Below are 15802 nucleotides of genomic sequence, written 5' to 3'. Positions count from 1 at the left end.
CGTTTAAGTAACTGATAAAGCCCATCACTGGTTAGTTAAACTGATAACGTTCCCTCTCTAAACACAAAAATGGCAACTTGTGCTTCGCTTTTTAGCAATACCCAATTAAGAGGTACTCCTACCATTCAATTATATGCATTTTTGATCTCTAAAGTTTAAGTTTTTAGTATAAATAATTCAGTTCTTGTGTAAAGTTTGCTTTTTTATTGGTGTGTTGTACTTAGTTTTATTGATATTTGTTGTGGTTTCTGATTTTTGATAGGATGGAGGCCTTTGATGCACAAGAAACACAGATTCAATTTTTCTGTAAGTACCATTTCAGAAATTCTTATCTTGATGGGTGTTTTGGGATAATGGGTTGTTTTGAGGGGGGAGAAAAAGCTTAATAAACTGTTAGGTAGCACGGAAACGGAAACAGGACACGAAAACAATATGAAAAGGATACGGAGGAACAACATTTTTCTAATTTTTATTGTTTGTCGAAACGGCCTGAAATGTTTCGTATGAGTTTCCGGTTTCCGAAACGGGAAACGTAACTTTGTTGAAGTTTCCGTGCTTCCTACTTGTATATGTAGCTAATGATGAGCATGAAGAGGATTAATTGGGTTTATATGCTTTTAGTATTGAGAATGAATCTTTATTGGATTTATAAGTAGTTTTATGGGATTTTTTATTATGAGGTGATTAAGTATTAGGAAAGTGATGATTTTATAGAGATTGGTGAGCAGCCAAACCAACAAGTTTGATTTATATATTTAGCTTTAAGCAGATTGTTATCAGAGGTTCTGTACAAAAGTTGGTCTGCGAGTTTTTTTCATCGTAAGCTCACCTTCCTGTTTTTGTCGAGTAAGCTACTATTTATGAACCTTTTGATAATGCTACATTATCCTAAGTAAGCTTGGTACTGCTTAATTTCAACAGGTTAATTAATTTCGTGTTTTAATGGTGGATGAGTTTTATTGCGTAACACAGTTCTATTTTTGTATCTCAGTTACTATAGATGCCTTCAGATTAGGACATCGGTTTACTGTAGTGTGCACCTGCAAAAATGTGTGTCTAATTTTAGAGTCGGAAAAACAGAATTTGCATCTGATATTGAGTCTAATGTTTAGACTTGATGTTAAGAGCCAGAATAACAGAATCTGCTTCAGTCTGATATCTAGTCTAAGATTTGATAATAAGAGTTGAAAAGAAAAAAAGTTGATTTGAAGTTACCAAGCTTTTAGGGGTCTATACGAGTTCAAAGGTAGGGTAAGAAAGGGTTTACAAAATTGGGCGATTAGCTCTTCCGGAAACCAGTAATATCGAAATGTAACATTTGAGCATTTGAGTATTTTCTCGGGACTTTTGGTTTGAAGCCTTTTTTTCTTTAATTTTTTGTGCATCCACTGGCCAGTCTTGTTTGCATATCAGCTCAGGCAGTACAATCTGATTCTCTGTTGGTATATACATTCAACTATGGTGTATTCATGTATTGTTTTTCAATAGAAAAATAAATTGTTGCTGATTTTTATATTTTTACTAGTTTTCTTTGGTCTTCAGCAATAAAATTCAACCGTACCTAGTTTCTGATCTTTCATTCCTTCACATACGCAACTCGATAAATTGGAAACTTATTAAAATTTCTAATTGATTTTCTGTTTGATTAAAAACATGTAGTTTCGTGTTGGCCAATCATTTTTCCAAGGCTATCTACATGGTTTTAATGAACTAAATTAGCATCTGTATCTACAGATTAAGATGTCAACTATAATTCTTTTGTTGAGAGGCTTGACTCATTGTTCTACACTTGGGACAGGAAAGGTTTGACTATCCAAACAACCGAAATCCAAGTGACGATCATCAAGTTTCAACGTCTAGCATTTGTCATTCTGCAGTAAACATGGAGCTACTGCAAACATGTGCAACTCTTACAAAGATCCCTTTAAACAGTTACGAGGATATTCAAAATATGAATATCAATTTAATGGCAGCATATGAAGCTAATCTCATTCCGAGTTTGATGTTGGCCGATATAGACCCTGCCACGGCAAAGCTAGCAATAAGTTTTTTAGGACCATTTTTATCAGCTTTTGGGTTTCTCTTTATTGTGAGAATAGTAATGTCTTGGTACCCGAAAATTCCTGTTGGGAAATTTCCATACGTAATAGCTTACGCTCCTACGGAACCAATTCTTGGTGTAACCCGGAAAGTGATTCCACCGGTAGGAGGAGTGGATGTGGCTCCTGTAATCTGGTTTGGGTTAACAAGCTTTTTAAATGAAATATTGCTTGGACCACAAGGACTTTTAGTTCTTATTTCTCAACAACAGGTTAGCTGATGCATTGTATTTCAGATGGATGTTACATGTTTTTGTTATACAAATAGGAGGATTCTTCACAATTTGTAAGTTATGTATGTACACATTTTTACAGAGTTTGTCTTCTTCCTAAATTTAATTAGTTTTAAGAAGCTTTTTGTATCTATGTATTTAATTTCATTGGAAGGGACTATTTTTCTGAGGAAGCCATGATTTTTGAGCTGCAGAATACTCTCTTCCCAATATTTTCATTGGTCTTTTATATTGTACGGAAACTTTTCGACTCCTATGTTTGTCATTTCAGAATACAAAATTGTTTATAGGTGATATTAGTTTTTTTTGATATTTTTATTACGGCGATTGTCTTTTTTTACGAAAGTTTTGTTTTTCTTTCTTTATAAAAGGTTTGTTTGTCTCTTTTAAGAAGGATTGCTGAGTTTTCTGTTAGACAGAGAAAAATTGGATTTATTGTGATAGGTCAGTTATGTAATTTTTATTTTTATTTTATAAGGCGATCTGCGAATCAAGGTTTTACATCTTGTTCCATGTCAGGTTATTAGAAACGGTTATACCTTTTCTATATTCTTACACTTGTAACTGTTTGATATTAATGGAACATTATTTGATTGTCAAAAAAAATTAAAATACGACATGCTTATAATATGGGTTACACAATAGGCATATATATATATTCAATTAAACATATGATTAGATCAATCTGTTGAACATGACTCGTTTAATAAAATTTTATTGCGTGTTTCAGACACTAAATTAATCGAATTGTAAATAGGTTGATATATTTATACTATAGCAAGAATCTATTTATATTAAATTCAAATCTAAATAACTCATCTAATGTTTAAATTTTTTAGATCTACCTTCCACTACTTATATATACAATTGCTTAAATGTCAAATGTTATTTGACTGCAAGATGATCCAACAGAATTGTCAAATATCAGTCCTTGCGTTCTTAGCCTAATTAGTATAATTTATCAAAGTTTAAACTATGGTTTAAGGACAAAAAAATGAACAAATTAGCACATCATAAGCTCCTTTTATGTGTCATGAAAATAATGACACTTTAACAACATTAATTTTAACTTTTATTTCATACAGTGTGAAACTCTGAAATAAGAAGTACTAATTATATAGAAATTTTAATTTTTGTGATTTTTATTAACTCTACCAAAAAAATAAATTCTATCAAAATTTAATCTGATTTGAAATTTTCTATAGAAATAGACTCCATAAAAAAGTCACAGTTTCAGTTTTTTCTTTTTTGTGTATCGGCAATTTAGACTCGATAAATGTCACAAAGTTTAAATTATATTGTAGATCGTTAGTCAGTGTTTCAAAAAAATCGAACTGGAGACTAAACTGGGGCCACCAGTTTTTGATTCAACCGGCTATTCAACTGATGGAGTAGATTAAACCTAAAAAATAAATTTTATTCATGAATTAGCATCTAACCAGTTGAACTAGCGGCTCAACCAGGCCATCTTGCTCAATCTAGTACGACCTACTTCAACTGAATTTTCGGTTTTAGGGTCAATTAGACCGGATTAAACCAGTCGGTCCGGTCCAGTTTTCAATTACTGCATTAAACCTAAAAACAATCTCCAACAACCCATAAGGATCACACATATAAAATGACCTATATATATTACAAAATTATGAGTTCCAAAATCATACATAAAATAACAAGAACTCATTTTTTCTTTCTTTAAATTTCCTTTGATATTACTGATCATACACCGTTCGAAATGGCTATGGACGATCGAATCAGTACTATGCCAAATGAAATCCTCTTCCACATAATTTCTTCACTTCCATTTGATTCTGCAAAACAAACAATTCTCCTCTCAAAAAGATTCAAATTTCTTTGGGAAACCTCCCTTGTGCAACACGGCACCTATGAAGATACTTCAAATGCAATCTCCAAATTCCTCACCAATTTTAACGAGCAAGATCCGTCGAAAAACACCAGAAAACTTCTATTTCACTTCATCAATGGCGGTTTTCTAGTAGCGATCATCGCACCTAACCACAATCTCATTCTTGATTTCTCTAATGGAAATCAAGAAAATTGCGTACAATTTACGTTAAGATTAGGGTTCATCAATAGCCAACCGTCTTCTACTTTTACCTTCTTGGTCAAGAAACTTCATTTGATAGCAATTAGTTATCTTACTACTGAAGTAGTTTCTTGCATAACAAGTAATTTTCGGTTTCTTGAAACTTTGAAGATCACTAGCTGTAATGGTTTGCAGTCTTTGAGTATAGATTCTGATACGAAGCTTTTAAGCTTGACAATCTTTGATTGTTTACAGTTAGAGTTTCTTCATATTCGATCTTTTAAGCTTCGAATTTTTCGGTTTCGGGGATTGTTACCGTCGTTGTGGCCGGAATATCATTATAATTTGGTTGAAGCTTTTCTTGATTTCAGACAAGGTCCTAGGATGATGATTGATCGTGATTTTGGTTCGGTTCTTTTAACTATTAAGAATGTTAAAGTGCTCACCCTATGCAAATGGACATTTGAGGTAAATGCAATGATTATTAAAGGGTTAAATGCAAATAAAATCATAAATATTTCTCAAAAAAAAAATCATAAATTACATCGTTAATAAATTTTTATTTTTTACAATTTGAAATACAAATTTTGATTTTATTTGCAATATGGATCCTGCTATTAAAAATATGATCGATAAGATCGAGCTGATGTGGACATTGAAACTCATCTTACAATATCTTCTGTTTCTTTATTCTAGCGTTCATATCAGCAACGATTAATTTTATTTTCAGTCACCAATTAGAAATTTGATCAATCGGTGCGGGCGTGGCTTTTAGAACTCATCTTACCATATCTTTCGTTTTTAGATTCTTGTCGTCCATATGAACACCGATTAATTGGATTAAATGTCAATTTTTGAATATATTTTTTGTGCTATTTGTCGAGTATTAAGCAGGAAATTGATTAATCGTTTTGGTGCAGGCATTGATGTGTCCATTGCTATCTACATTTGTTGCAGAATTTCAGTTCTATAATGTAAAAGAAGTGTGGTGGATTGAGAGTTCATTTGAAAAATATGATTGTGATTCTTTGATCTCTTTCCTGAAATTATGCCCTTCCTTAGAGCAACTATTTGTCACTGTGAGTGTCTTTAATTAATAGAAAGAGTATGATTTTTTTATATTTTTGGTTCCAATGCAATCTGCATTTTCTTGATTTTTCAGTTTAAAATAAGTGTCTAGCTACTCTTTTTAACCTTTTTACAGTTTAAAATAAGAAAAATCCGTGTTATCTCATAATGTATAATATTGCGCCGGATTAGATCCAAAATGATTATGAGTAATTTAGCAAAGGTCAAAAAGATCACGATAAATATGACACGATTTTAAAAACATGATATTAATTTATTTAATTAATTAGATATTAATTTTTTTAAAAAATAAAAAATAATAAACACTGTGTCATATTTATTTTATCATGGTTATGAATTTATTCAATTAATTAGATGTTAATTTTAAAAAATAAAAAATAATATAAATAATTTTTTAAAAAGAAACTTAATAAACTATTTCTCAAAAAAAATACAAACATTTTTTAAGACTTAGTATACTCTTTAAACTTTTAGTTTTTAACTTTAACCGATACAAAAGTTTAAAATACCCTTTTCATGGTCTAATTTCTACCAAATACACCTAATTAATAAGTTACTCCACTATTTGCAGATTGATCCTAAATGTTACTCCATGGAAAAGACTACAAAATATTCACTAGAAGCTGGGAAGAATACAAAACTAAAACACCTAAAAATGGTTACATTGGATGGATTTGCAAAGGAAGCAGATGAGATCTACTTAGCTCAATGTTTACAACAGATCATCACTTGTGAGCCGTTGATCTTTGCATCGGCTGGCCGGAGTAATTGGACGACGAGGCTGAAGAAGAGTACTGAAAATGTTGTAAATCAAATGTGTCCTAAGCATTTGCATATGAGTCTGTAAAAACTAAAAGATAGACTTTATATCAAAATAAATGTTCATTCATGAAAAAAGAAATTGGATGCCCTTTATACTTTTGAAAAAAAAAAAAAAAAAACTTTATTAGCTAAACTGTATATTTTTCAGTCGTGCTAGTACCTTCAATAAAATTATAAAACTGAAATAAATTATTAGTATATCCAAAACTGCTAAAACTGATCAATATATCCGAACGAAAAGTTATGTCAGTAATTTTGTGATTATTTCAGTTATATCCAAATAGAAAATAACGAAAAAGAGGGTGTTAATCGATAAAGATTAAATATATTTTAGTCTTTAATATCTATTTTATGATAAAATTAGTTTATAATGGGAGAAAACCTCATAAAAAGAAATTATTTATCCAATTTTATCAAAACATGTCCTTGCATTTTCTATGTTACTATCATAAACTTATGATTATTTTCTCCAAATATATACTAATTTTATAAAAATAACTTAAGATATTGAATCATATAATAATTTGGCAATTAGACCCTTCATTCTTTTTATTTTCCTTTTGAATCTATTTGACTCCAAGTGTGAAATTACTGGACCAAAATGTTTATTTTTTTAATTCAGAACATATATGTTAATTTCATCATAATTGTGGATATATTAATTTATTTTACCAATTATAAATGTATGCATTTGATAAATAAAAATGTTGGTATCCAATACTGGAAATATAAAAATTTAAGAATCCAAGTACATATTTTCTGTACTATTGACAAGTAAATTGAGCATTAGGTGTGTTCTAGAATGAGAGATGGAGATCTGAAATTTGATAGATCATATATTCTCCTTTTAACAATTTTCAAAATTTAAAGTGTGAACATAATTGATGAAATTAAAAGAAAAACTACTTAAAATGTGCATTTCTCTAATTTAGGAAAATAAGTGGAGTTAAAAACAAACAAGATTAAAGGCACTGGGATTCATACTAAATACCCTAATTTCCAACATTCAAGTCAAAAAAATTTAACCTCAAAGTCTTCAATTAGATTTGCATAAAGAATAGACAAATAATAAGGACTACGTTATTAATAGCAAAATTAACTATTAGTGACAAGAGGCGTCATCTATTTCACAAGTATAAACATGGCAAGTTTTGTACTTGATAGTCTTTTTGCCTTATGCAATCCTTTTTGTCACATTGCCAAAATAGGATTAATTGCCCATAGTCATTAAATTTGTAATTAATTTGCTCACAAAATTAATTTATGTGTTAATTTTTTATTATTTACAAATTGAGGGGGTAAATTGCTACTTAACTCTATAGAATTGCGTTGCTATGATTTCTTTTAAATGAGTCATTTAGTAATGTGTTATTTTAACCCCTCAACTTGTATATTTTATTCATTCGACCATCAAACTATTAGTTTAACCTATTACAACTTATTTATTATTTGTCAATTCAACCTGTAATTCAGAGAGAGAGCAACAATAGCTCTTATGTGGTTAAAATATCACGACATGAATTATGAATTGAAGCATTTTTAACCTTTGAACTTGTATACTTTCACTAATTTGACCATCGAACTATTAGAGTAACCTATTTAACACATGATTTTAAGTAATATGTACAAATTTAACCTATACCAGACATATATTGAAATTAAAAAAATTAAAAAATTGTAGAGGAAGCTAAACAAAATTAACATAGCTTTAAAGAGGTTATAACATCTAACATTTAATTGCTCTTATTTTTCCTTCTTTTGACTTTTAGATAGCTCTTTAAGTCATGTTTATTGACACCCATTACGGTTCAGATAATTAAATTTTATTTTTCTTTCGTTGCACAAAAAGTAGTTTTTTATATCTCAATGAAATATAGAACAAAAAAATTAGTTAGGTTAATAAAAGATTGTACTACATATTTTCTTTATTTAATTTATGATTGATATAGATCCAAATCAAAATTAAATATGACTATCTTATATGTATTTATGTTTAATTCATATGTTTATATGTTTAATTCATATGTATTATTCACACATATACATATTATATCAAAACAATGTTATTTTGAAATCTGATTTTCCTATTTGTTTGGCTAATTAACAAAACAAATTATAAATAAGACAAAAGATACAAAAACAAGCCTTGTGTTTCTCTAAAGGCCTAATGTCTTTAAAAAATATCCTGACCTTTCAGCCATTTTTCAATCCTACCCTGACGTTGCAAATCAATTAATTTTATCCTATTTTGTATTTTTTTCATTCCAAATGTACCCTAAAGGATAAATTTGACTTTTTTTATTTGGCAAAAATTCTCTAAATTGACCCTTTTTGCATTAGATTAACTTTTTATATTAAATTGATCATTTTAAAGAATTTTTTTTGAATTTTTGTCAAATAAATAAAGGTCATTTTTATGTTTGAGGGTACACTTGAAATGAAAAAATACAAAATGGGGTAAAATTGACAAATTTTCAACGTCAGTGTAGGATTGAAAAGGGGATGAAAGGTCGGGAATTTTTAAGATATTAAGCCTTCTCTAAAAATACATATAAACTCTAAAACTAAATTGGAGCACAACTAAAACCCTCGTTGTTTAAAACCCAACAATTAATCTCTTTTGTCCATCAATGCTATAAACCACTGTTAATTGTTGATGTGTCTCTCATTTACTTGCGGAAAAGGTTCAAATATAACTTTAATATTTAAAATATTTATCAGTTTTAAACTGATGAATCTTCTAGCACCTCTTCACCCTCTTCTTCCTAATTAACTCCAATTAATTAAAAACTTTAGTACAAACTCAGTTAAACCAATTAAAATCCAATTAAATCTAAACCAATCAAAATATAATTAAATTATCTTCTGTTCTCACAGAACAAAGTTCTCTCGTTTGAGAATATACAATTGTTCAATTTTAAAACAATGATAGTTTAATTGTGTTCAAAACTAGTTTAAGGGTTTATGTTACTTTTAAAAATATTATGAAAATTGTTCTATGTTTTTTACCAAAAGTAAAATCAAAAATCATTTTCCATCTCATATTAGAAGAAAAAACTCTATCTTATGTAAGCTCAATTGACTAAACAACATATATGAAAAATTGATACGACGACATGTATCATCTAATGTTTGGAATTATTGCTTTAATTAATTTGGAATGAGTCGGATAGAATCCGTTAAGATAATAAATTGCTAAAAAAAAAATTAAAATCGCTACGGTGCACAAGAATTTTTATCACTTTATGTTAATCCTCAGGTGAAAAATTTCAACCCCATTAGTTAAATGAGAATTTTGTTTTAATATATATCGGTAAAAGGGAGAATAAGCTTCTTCTTTTTTAATACATATTGATTCTACTAAAATTATAATAAAATTTCCTAATGGAACAACATTCAAATCAAAACAAAGCAGTTTCATTGATCTAAACATATTAAAAAACAACAACATCAAACACCTAACACAACCAAACTATATCAAATAACACAAAAAATTATTACTCCTCAATCTTAATTAAAAAAAAATTCCTCAAAAATCATTGCTAGTAAGTGGCTCATGAGCACCATCGCCAATAAAAAGAGTCTCATAGACAGTGGCAGCAATGGCAGCACCAATCATAGGACCAACCCAATAGACCCAGTGGTTAGTCCAAGTCCAGCTGACCACAGCAGGACCAAAGGACACGGCTGGGTTCATTGAGGCACCATCGAACGCACCACCGGCTAAGATGTTGGCACCCACTATGAACCCGATTGCAAGTGGTGCAATGGTTCCAATATTTCCTTTTTTGGGGTCTATTGCTGTGGCGTATACGGTGTATACCAGCCCAAATGTCATCACTATTTCAAAAATGACTGCGTTCCATGATGATACTCCTGCTGATAATCCGAATGCTGCTGTTTCCTGTAATAAAAACAACTATTTCAGTATCAAAAGTAGGGTTAAAATCCTGAAATTGCACCGAACTTTTTTATCCTATATCTCGATTTGTGATGAACTTGAATTTAAATAATATTAAATTTTTCTATTTTTACTTCAGATCAAAATAGTTTAAATAGGACACAGCGACCAATGTCTCACTATAATGTCATCATATTAGAACGGAAAATAACGAGGTACTATCGCTACAGAAAAAGTTATGTTTGCAAATTGAAATTTTAGAACCCAATAATAATTTAGGATAAAAATTTAGTACCGCTCATACTTTAATCTGTCACACTTAGGAATGTGCAAAAATCAAATCAAATCGAATAGCCTAACCAAAAAATTTGGATCAGCTCGGCTTTGACAATATAAAGAAAATCGCCTAAAAATCAAATATAATTTTAGTGCCACTTTGAAGAAAATTGAAATTTTAGCATCAAATTGAAATATAGGATAACAATTTAGTATCAGTCATACTTTAATCCATCAAAAGTAGGAATGCCCAAAAATCAAATCAAATCGAATAACCATGTCAAATAAAAAAAAAATTAGTTCGCTTAATTTGATAATCTAATAAAATTCAATTTTTTTGTTTTTAGACATGAAAAATATCCAATTAAGTTTAGTAAAAGTGCAATGAAAAGACCAAATCAATCTAAAGATTAAACCGAACCGATATTTTGTCGATCCAGATCAGTTTGATTTAAAAAAAACTCAATCTAATTGGTTCAAACCGAATGCACAACCTACTCAAAAGTGTATCAAATTGGTCAACTAAACCAATTTATAGACAAGAAGGTAACTTACCAAACCACCGGTGGAGAATTTAAGGAGTAGACAGGCAACAACAGATCCAAGTAACTGAGCAATCCAATACAAAATGGCTCTCAAAAGAGTAATATTTCCTCCAACAAACGCACCAAATGTAACCGCCGGATTTACGTGACCGCCGGAAATATTTGCTCCGACGGAAACCGCCACAAATAGTGCAAATGCATGTGACAATGCAGCTGCTATTAGCCCCGCCGGTGTTGCTGATCCATTATGTGTTAGCTTGTCTGCCCAAAAACAACATCACTACCACCATGAGTGCCCATTAATTCAAGTGCTTGATTTAATTAGTAATTAATTAGCACTTTATTTTACTATTACACTATGTTTTCTTATAATATCTTTTTTTATACGGAAACTTCAATCTAGTAAATTTGTGACTATTTGGAGACTTGAAGTCGAAATTTACATAAATGATAAGCATATCAATTAGATTAAGTTTTAATTGATTTTTATAAGTAGAATGAGATTTCATTCCACTCTTAATAAGGAGTGGTTGAATGGTTGATTCACTTAAAATCCAATAAATTTTATCAAAATCAAATAAATTGAGTTACTTTAAAACAGTGACTAAAAGTTTAGACCAAACTGATTTATTGAACCAAAAATTGGTCAACTATATGATCCAACTAACATTAAAAATTGAAATTTGAATCAAATTGAATGGATTGATTCAGAAAGAACTGGCGATTGAACCTGTTAAACTGAAATTTCATCCGGCTAGACCATAAAATCATGGCTATTCTTTTATGTATAATTTACTCAATCAATTGAACTGGCGATTGAATTAGAAACAGGTGGCCTCGGCAGTTCGGCCACCATACAAACCATCACTTTTTATCTTTAACACACCCGACTAAATTCATCAATTTTTAAAAATTGCATAAGTGAACCGACAAAATTAGTCAAGTTATTCGTTCATAAAAATATAAAGAACAATGATTAAAATTAAATATATTGGTCAATTCAGTTAACTAAATTTTTAAAACTCACCACTAAAACCAAACCAAAAAAGTCATTAGTTATACCAAGCAGATCAAACTAATAAAACTAACCGAATTTAGCTAAAATTGATCAGTTAATTCCATTAATTCGATTTAACTAAATTTTTCTTCACTCCTACTCATTATACGACATCGTCAATAAATAGTCGATAACTTACTGAAAGCCATGCCGGATCCTTCGCCAGCAAATACGAAAATAACCATACAGAAGAACTCCGCCAATGCCGCTCTAATAGCGTCGGGTTGGCTAGCTTCTCCAGGATTTCCAATTGCAATTTTACCCATTTTCTTGAATTTGTATTCTTCAAAGAATATTTAGATTTGTTGTTAGTTTGTATGAGCTTAGTGAGTGTGAGTGTAAGAATTTGTAGTTCCCTCCCTTTAAATATACCTGAAATAACGGCTAAGGAACCGGTACAATCGGTAATCGGTGGACCAATCAAGTCACACGTCGGTGCCTCCTACAACTTTTGAAAGGATTTTGTCCGTAAATTATGACACGTGTGTGGTGGAGATGTAATGTAGCTTAGGTGAATTCGGGAAAAACGGAGAGATGATTTAGTACATTGCCGACCCAAGAGAAGCGGGAAGGTCCCACTTATGATTTTGCAACGTGGCAGTCTATTATGCGAGATGGACGGCCAGTTTTGTAGGGGCCACCTGATGAAGTGGACGGTGACAAAGTGGGAATTTATATCATGAAGAGAAAAGGTTCAATTTTGCCTCTTTATGTTGTAAATTTAGTATAAAATTTACCCTCAAAATTTTGAAAACAACTCAATTATACCCCTATTTTAAAAGGCGTCGATGCTCATTTCATAGAGTATAATTGTTTTGTTTTCAAAACTTTAATAGTATATTTAAGATAATTCCTCATTGATTTTAGAAGAAAACATCAAGTGATTTTTAACTAATACCTATATTATGAAGTCTGAATTCTAAATCATAAATCATAGTAATTCCTAAACCACTGAATTAAAGTTTAAACTTCAAACTATAACCCATTTTCTGTAAAGTTTAAACTATAAATTTTAAATTTTAAAATCTAAAATCTAAACCTTAAACAATAGTAAATCATAAAGTTACAACCATAAAACATAGACTCTAAATCCTATATCTTTAAGTTTAAACACTAAATAATAAACCATTAAATTTTAAATTCCAAACTCCAAACTTTAGATCCTATACTCCAAACTCTAAATCCTATATCTTTAAGTTAACACTCCTAATTCTAAATTTTAAACCATACTCCATAAATCATAATTAATAAAAAAAATAAACAACATTGAATATTAAAATAAAGGAATATAAATTTAATAAATAAATAATATATAATTTAATCACGTATTACCAAATAATTAATTATTTCAAAGAGTATATATTAATGAATAATGTCAATTACTAGTAAAACTGCCTGCATGCTACAGATACTAGCCAATTTCATCAGTGAATGTGTAATATTGTCTTCCTAAAATCGTTATTCTATAGCATTAACAGTCTTACAGCATTCAACACATAATTTCTAATTATATAAATTGATTGTGAGGTGGGCGGAATTGGGAGATAGGATGAACAAGTGTTCTCGTCATATTTTTTTTTTACTATTATTTATCTTAATCGATATTTCTCATTCTCCGATCATCAACTATTTTTGATGCGAGTGTATATGCAGAACTAATTTTTTAAAAGAAAATGAATCGATAATTTGAATAATGATAGTTTTATAATTCTCTCCAAATTTAAAGTGTGCGATTATAAGTTTTACAAGCCTAAATTGATTAGAAACATGCCAATGATTGATAAATTTGTTAATATTCGTCCATTGACTCTAGTTTTGATCAATCAACCGTAAACTTGCATTGCAAGCACTAAAAGATATGTATAATAATGCCCAGATGACCAATAAATTTATGATATAATCAGGCAAAAAAAGTAGTAATTTATAAACTAACTCCCTTTATAAGTCTTTAGTAATCAATAAATCAATTATAATACAGTAAATATCAGTTATATATAACACTTAAAGGCCAAAAAAAAAAGTTATATATAACACTTTAATTTTAAGAACTTTGATCCCTTAATTCATTAACATATTCACAAAATTACAATTGCATCATATGATTAAAAAATTAATGAATGCTGACTACCCAAAATTGCATTCATATAATCTAGGCAAAACAAAAATCCATAATCGTTCTACTTAATCAGTACTAATTAGCTCTAAGACCACAGATAGTTAAACAAATTCTTAAACTCATTAATACTAATCACATCTTGATTAGCTTCTTCAAGAGCACCCATGTCTGAAGAACATTCACTGTAGCAATGATTTGCAGCAGCATGATCCAATATGCTATAATTAGAATCATAGCAATTATTGATATTTCCACCAAAATTATAATTTGTGGGGGTAATGTCGTAATTAACCTGTTTGCCCTTTAATTCTGCCACAACAAAAAAGAAAAAAAAAACATCTCTATTAAAATGACTGTAAATATTTTTTATTATAATTAAATCCACCAAGTTAAATCAAATACACCTGTTAAACTGATCAATTTTGGTTAAATTACAAACATAATAATCATCTAAACTTAATAGTTAATTTTACTCTATTTTTTAATTTCAATTATTGCCATTTATTTCAAATTGAAATTTTCACTATAAAATATCAAAATGTACTCCATATTTGATAAAGTAGCCCTTAATATTAAAAATTGAATTATATTTCAATCATATAGAACATATTTGAGCGTTTTTAAGTAGAAAAACTCCAATTTGAAAAAATAAGTACAATTGAAATCAAAAATAGAAAAAATCAGATTAAATTAATAAACAAAAAAAAGTCTAAAAAGTGTAATATTGGATAACAAAACCTAAAAATTTGAATCCAGGAACCAAACATGTACAAAAGGACAAGTGTTAGTAGTTAATACCACTGTAATTAACGCAAGAAATTGGATCAGACTGCTCCAATAAAAAGTTATTCCCTTGATCAGCAATCGAAAGAGAATTACAGGTACCAAAATCATACCCAAAACCAGAGTAGTCTTGAATCGCCATAAATTCATCATCGTTACTGTCAGTTTTTATAGTTAAACAAGCATCATTAATTTTACTACAAGAACCATAATTCATCGAAGAAATTACTGATTTATCCCTCGCTTTAACGATCAATTTCTCCAACCCATCAACAACATTTTTCAGTTCTTGAATCGACTCCGATTTTTCTAAAGAATCAAAAATTGAACAAACCCCAGTTAAATTCTTACTACTAATTTCCCTAATCTCAGTCTCTAAACCCTTAATTTCATTCCAAAGATTCAGCGCGCGGTTCTTATCGTGAACGGTAATTGTATCAGGGACTTGATTGTCAAGAAAAGAATCAAGAACGGCATTAACGGAAGGATGGGCAAAGGAGTAAATTTTGCGATTAGGTTTAGAACACGGTGAGGAAACAAGAACGGCGAGCTGAGCGTCGCAGAGCATGTATAACTCCGCCGCTTTGTTGAAAAGGCCTTGCCGGCGTTTGGAGAAACTGACTGATCTTTTTGCTTTGCTCTCTCGTTTTTTCGTAAGATCGATTTTTCTTGAGGTTTTTTTCTCCATTGTTTTTTTTTTTTGGTTTAATTTGCTGAGATTTAGAGATAATATAGGAAGCTGTATAAACCTGATTCTACTGGGAAATTTTTGTTACAGTCGGTGTTTTGTTATTAGACTAGTTTTTTTTCCTTAATTGGAATTATATATTTTTTATA

The 15802-nt window shown here is 29.9% G+C and overlaps 4 protein-coding genes across 4 annotated transcripts; 2 read left to right on the top strand and 2 right to left on the bottom strand.

Annotated features, from left to right (window-relative positions):
* The first annotated feature begins 9 nt into the window (after positions 1–9).
* On the top strand, positions 10–2451 carry LOC126660508 (protein COFACTOR ASSEMBLY OF COMPLEX C SUBUNIT B CCB3, chloroplastic). The gene is made up of 3 exons (XM_050354059.2): positions 10–112; positions 263–306; positions 1799–2451. The coding sequence occupies exons 1-3, from the start codon at positions 70–72 to the stop codon at positions 2318–2320; spliced, it is 609 nt and encodes a 202-aa protein (XP_050210016.1). The 5' UTR covers positions 10–69; the 3' UTR covers positions 2321–2451.
* Positions 2452–3998: 1547 nt separating this feature from the next.
* LOC126661029 (F-box protein At2g39490) lies at positions 3999–6392 on the top strand. The gene is made up of 3 exons (XM_050354782.2): positions 3999–4844; positions 5297–5455; positions 6037–6392. The coding sequence occupies exons 1-3, from the start codon at positions 4065–4067 to the stop codon at positions 6310–6312; spliced, it is 1215 nt and encodes a 404-aa protein (XP_050210739.1). The 5' UTR covers positions 3999–4064; the 3' UTR covers positions 6313–6392.
* Positions 6393–9682: 3290 nt separating this feature from the next.
* On the bottom strand, positions 9683–12406 carry LOC126659907 (aquaporin TIP1-3). The gene is made up of 3 exons (XM_050353234.2): positions 12206–12406; positions 11020–11270; positions 9683–10191 (listed from the first exon to the last, which is right to left on the bottom strand). Exons 1-3 carry the CDS (start codon positions 12330–12332, stop codon positions 9817–9819), a joined length of 753 nt encoding a protein of 250 aa, XP_050209191.1. The 5' UTR covers positions 12333–12406; the 3' UTR covers positions 9683–9816.
* A 1721-nt stretch (positions 12407–14127) lies between these two features.
* On the bottom strand, positions 14128–15747 carry LOC126661017 (agamous-like MADS-box protein AGL97). The gene is made up of 2 exons (XM_050354771.2): positions 14981–15747; positions 14128–14491 (listed from the first exon to the last, which is right to left on the bottom strand). Exons 1-2 carry the CDS (start codon positions 15651–15653, stop codon positions 14268–14270), a joined length of 897 nt encoding a protein of 298 aa, XP_050210728.1. The 5' UTR covers positions 15654–15747; the 3' UTR covers positions 14128–14267.
* Between the last annotated feature and the right edge of the window lie 55 nt (positions 15748–15802).

Source organism: Mercurialis annua, linkage group LG8 (genome assembly GCF_937616625.2).
Source record: "Mercurialis annua linkage group LG8, ddMerAnnu1.2, whole genome shotgun sequence".
NCBI lineage: Eukaryota > Viridiplantae > Streptophyta > Magnoliopsida > Malpighiales > Euphorbiaceae > Mercurialis > Mercurialis annua.
Note: the sequence above shows the minus strand (reverse complement) of the source record. Positions and strands in the feature narration are given on the sequence as shown.

What these genes read in the sequence shown, in the direction of transcription:
- LOC126661017 (XM_050354771.2), bottom strand. Translation starts at nt 15,653, where the DNA reads ATGGAGAAAAAAACCTCAAGAAAAATCGATCTTACGAAAAAACGAGAG. An exon ending in TTCTTGCGTTAATTACAGTG is followed by an intron (nt 14,492 to 14,980) that starts GTATTAACTACT and finishes TTGTTGTGGCAG; the next exon opens with AATTAAAGGGCAAACAGGTT.
- LOC126660508 (XM_050354059.2), top strand. Translation starts at nt 70, where the DNA reads ATGGCAACTTGTGCTTCGCTTTTTAGCAATACCCAATTAAGAG. An exon ending in TAGCAATACCCAATTAAGAG is followed by an intron (nt 113 to 262) that starts GTACTCCTACCA and finishes GATTTTTGATAG; the next exon opens with GATGGAGGCCTTTGATGCAC. An exon ending in AACACAGATTCAATTTTTCT is followed by an intron (nt 307 to 1,798) that starts GTAAGTACCATT and finishes CACTTGGGACAG; the next exon opens with GAAAGGTTTGACTATCCAAA.
- LOC126661029 (XM_050354782.2), top strand. Translation starts at nt 4,065, where the DNA reads ATGGCTATGGACGATCGAATCAGTACTATGCCAAATGAAATCCTCTTC. An exon ending in TATGCAAATGGACATTTGAG is followed by an intron (nt 4,845 to 5,296) that starts GTAAATGCAATG and finishes GTTTTGGTGCAG; the next exon opens with GCATTGATGTGTCCATTGCT. An exon ending in TAGAGCAACTATTTGTCACT is followed by an intron (nt 5,456 to 6,036) that starts GTGAGTGTCTTT and finishes CACTATTTGCAG; the next exon opens with ATTGATCCTAAATGTTACTC.
- LOC126659907 (XM_050353234.2), bottom strand. Translation starts at nt 12,332, where the DNA reads ATGGGTAAAATTGCAATTGGAAATCCTGGAGAAGCTAGCCAACCCGAC. An exon ending in AGGATCCGGCATGGCTTTCA is followed by an intron (nt 11,271 to 12,205) that starts GTAAGTTATCGA and finishes GTTTTTGGGCAG; the next exon opens with ACAAGCTAACACATAATGGA. An exon ending in AATTCTCCACCGGTGGTTTG is followed by an intron (nt 10,192 to 11,019) that starts GTAAGTTACCTT and finishes TTTTTATTACAG; the next exon opens with GAAACAGCAGCATTCGGATT.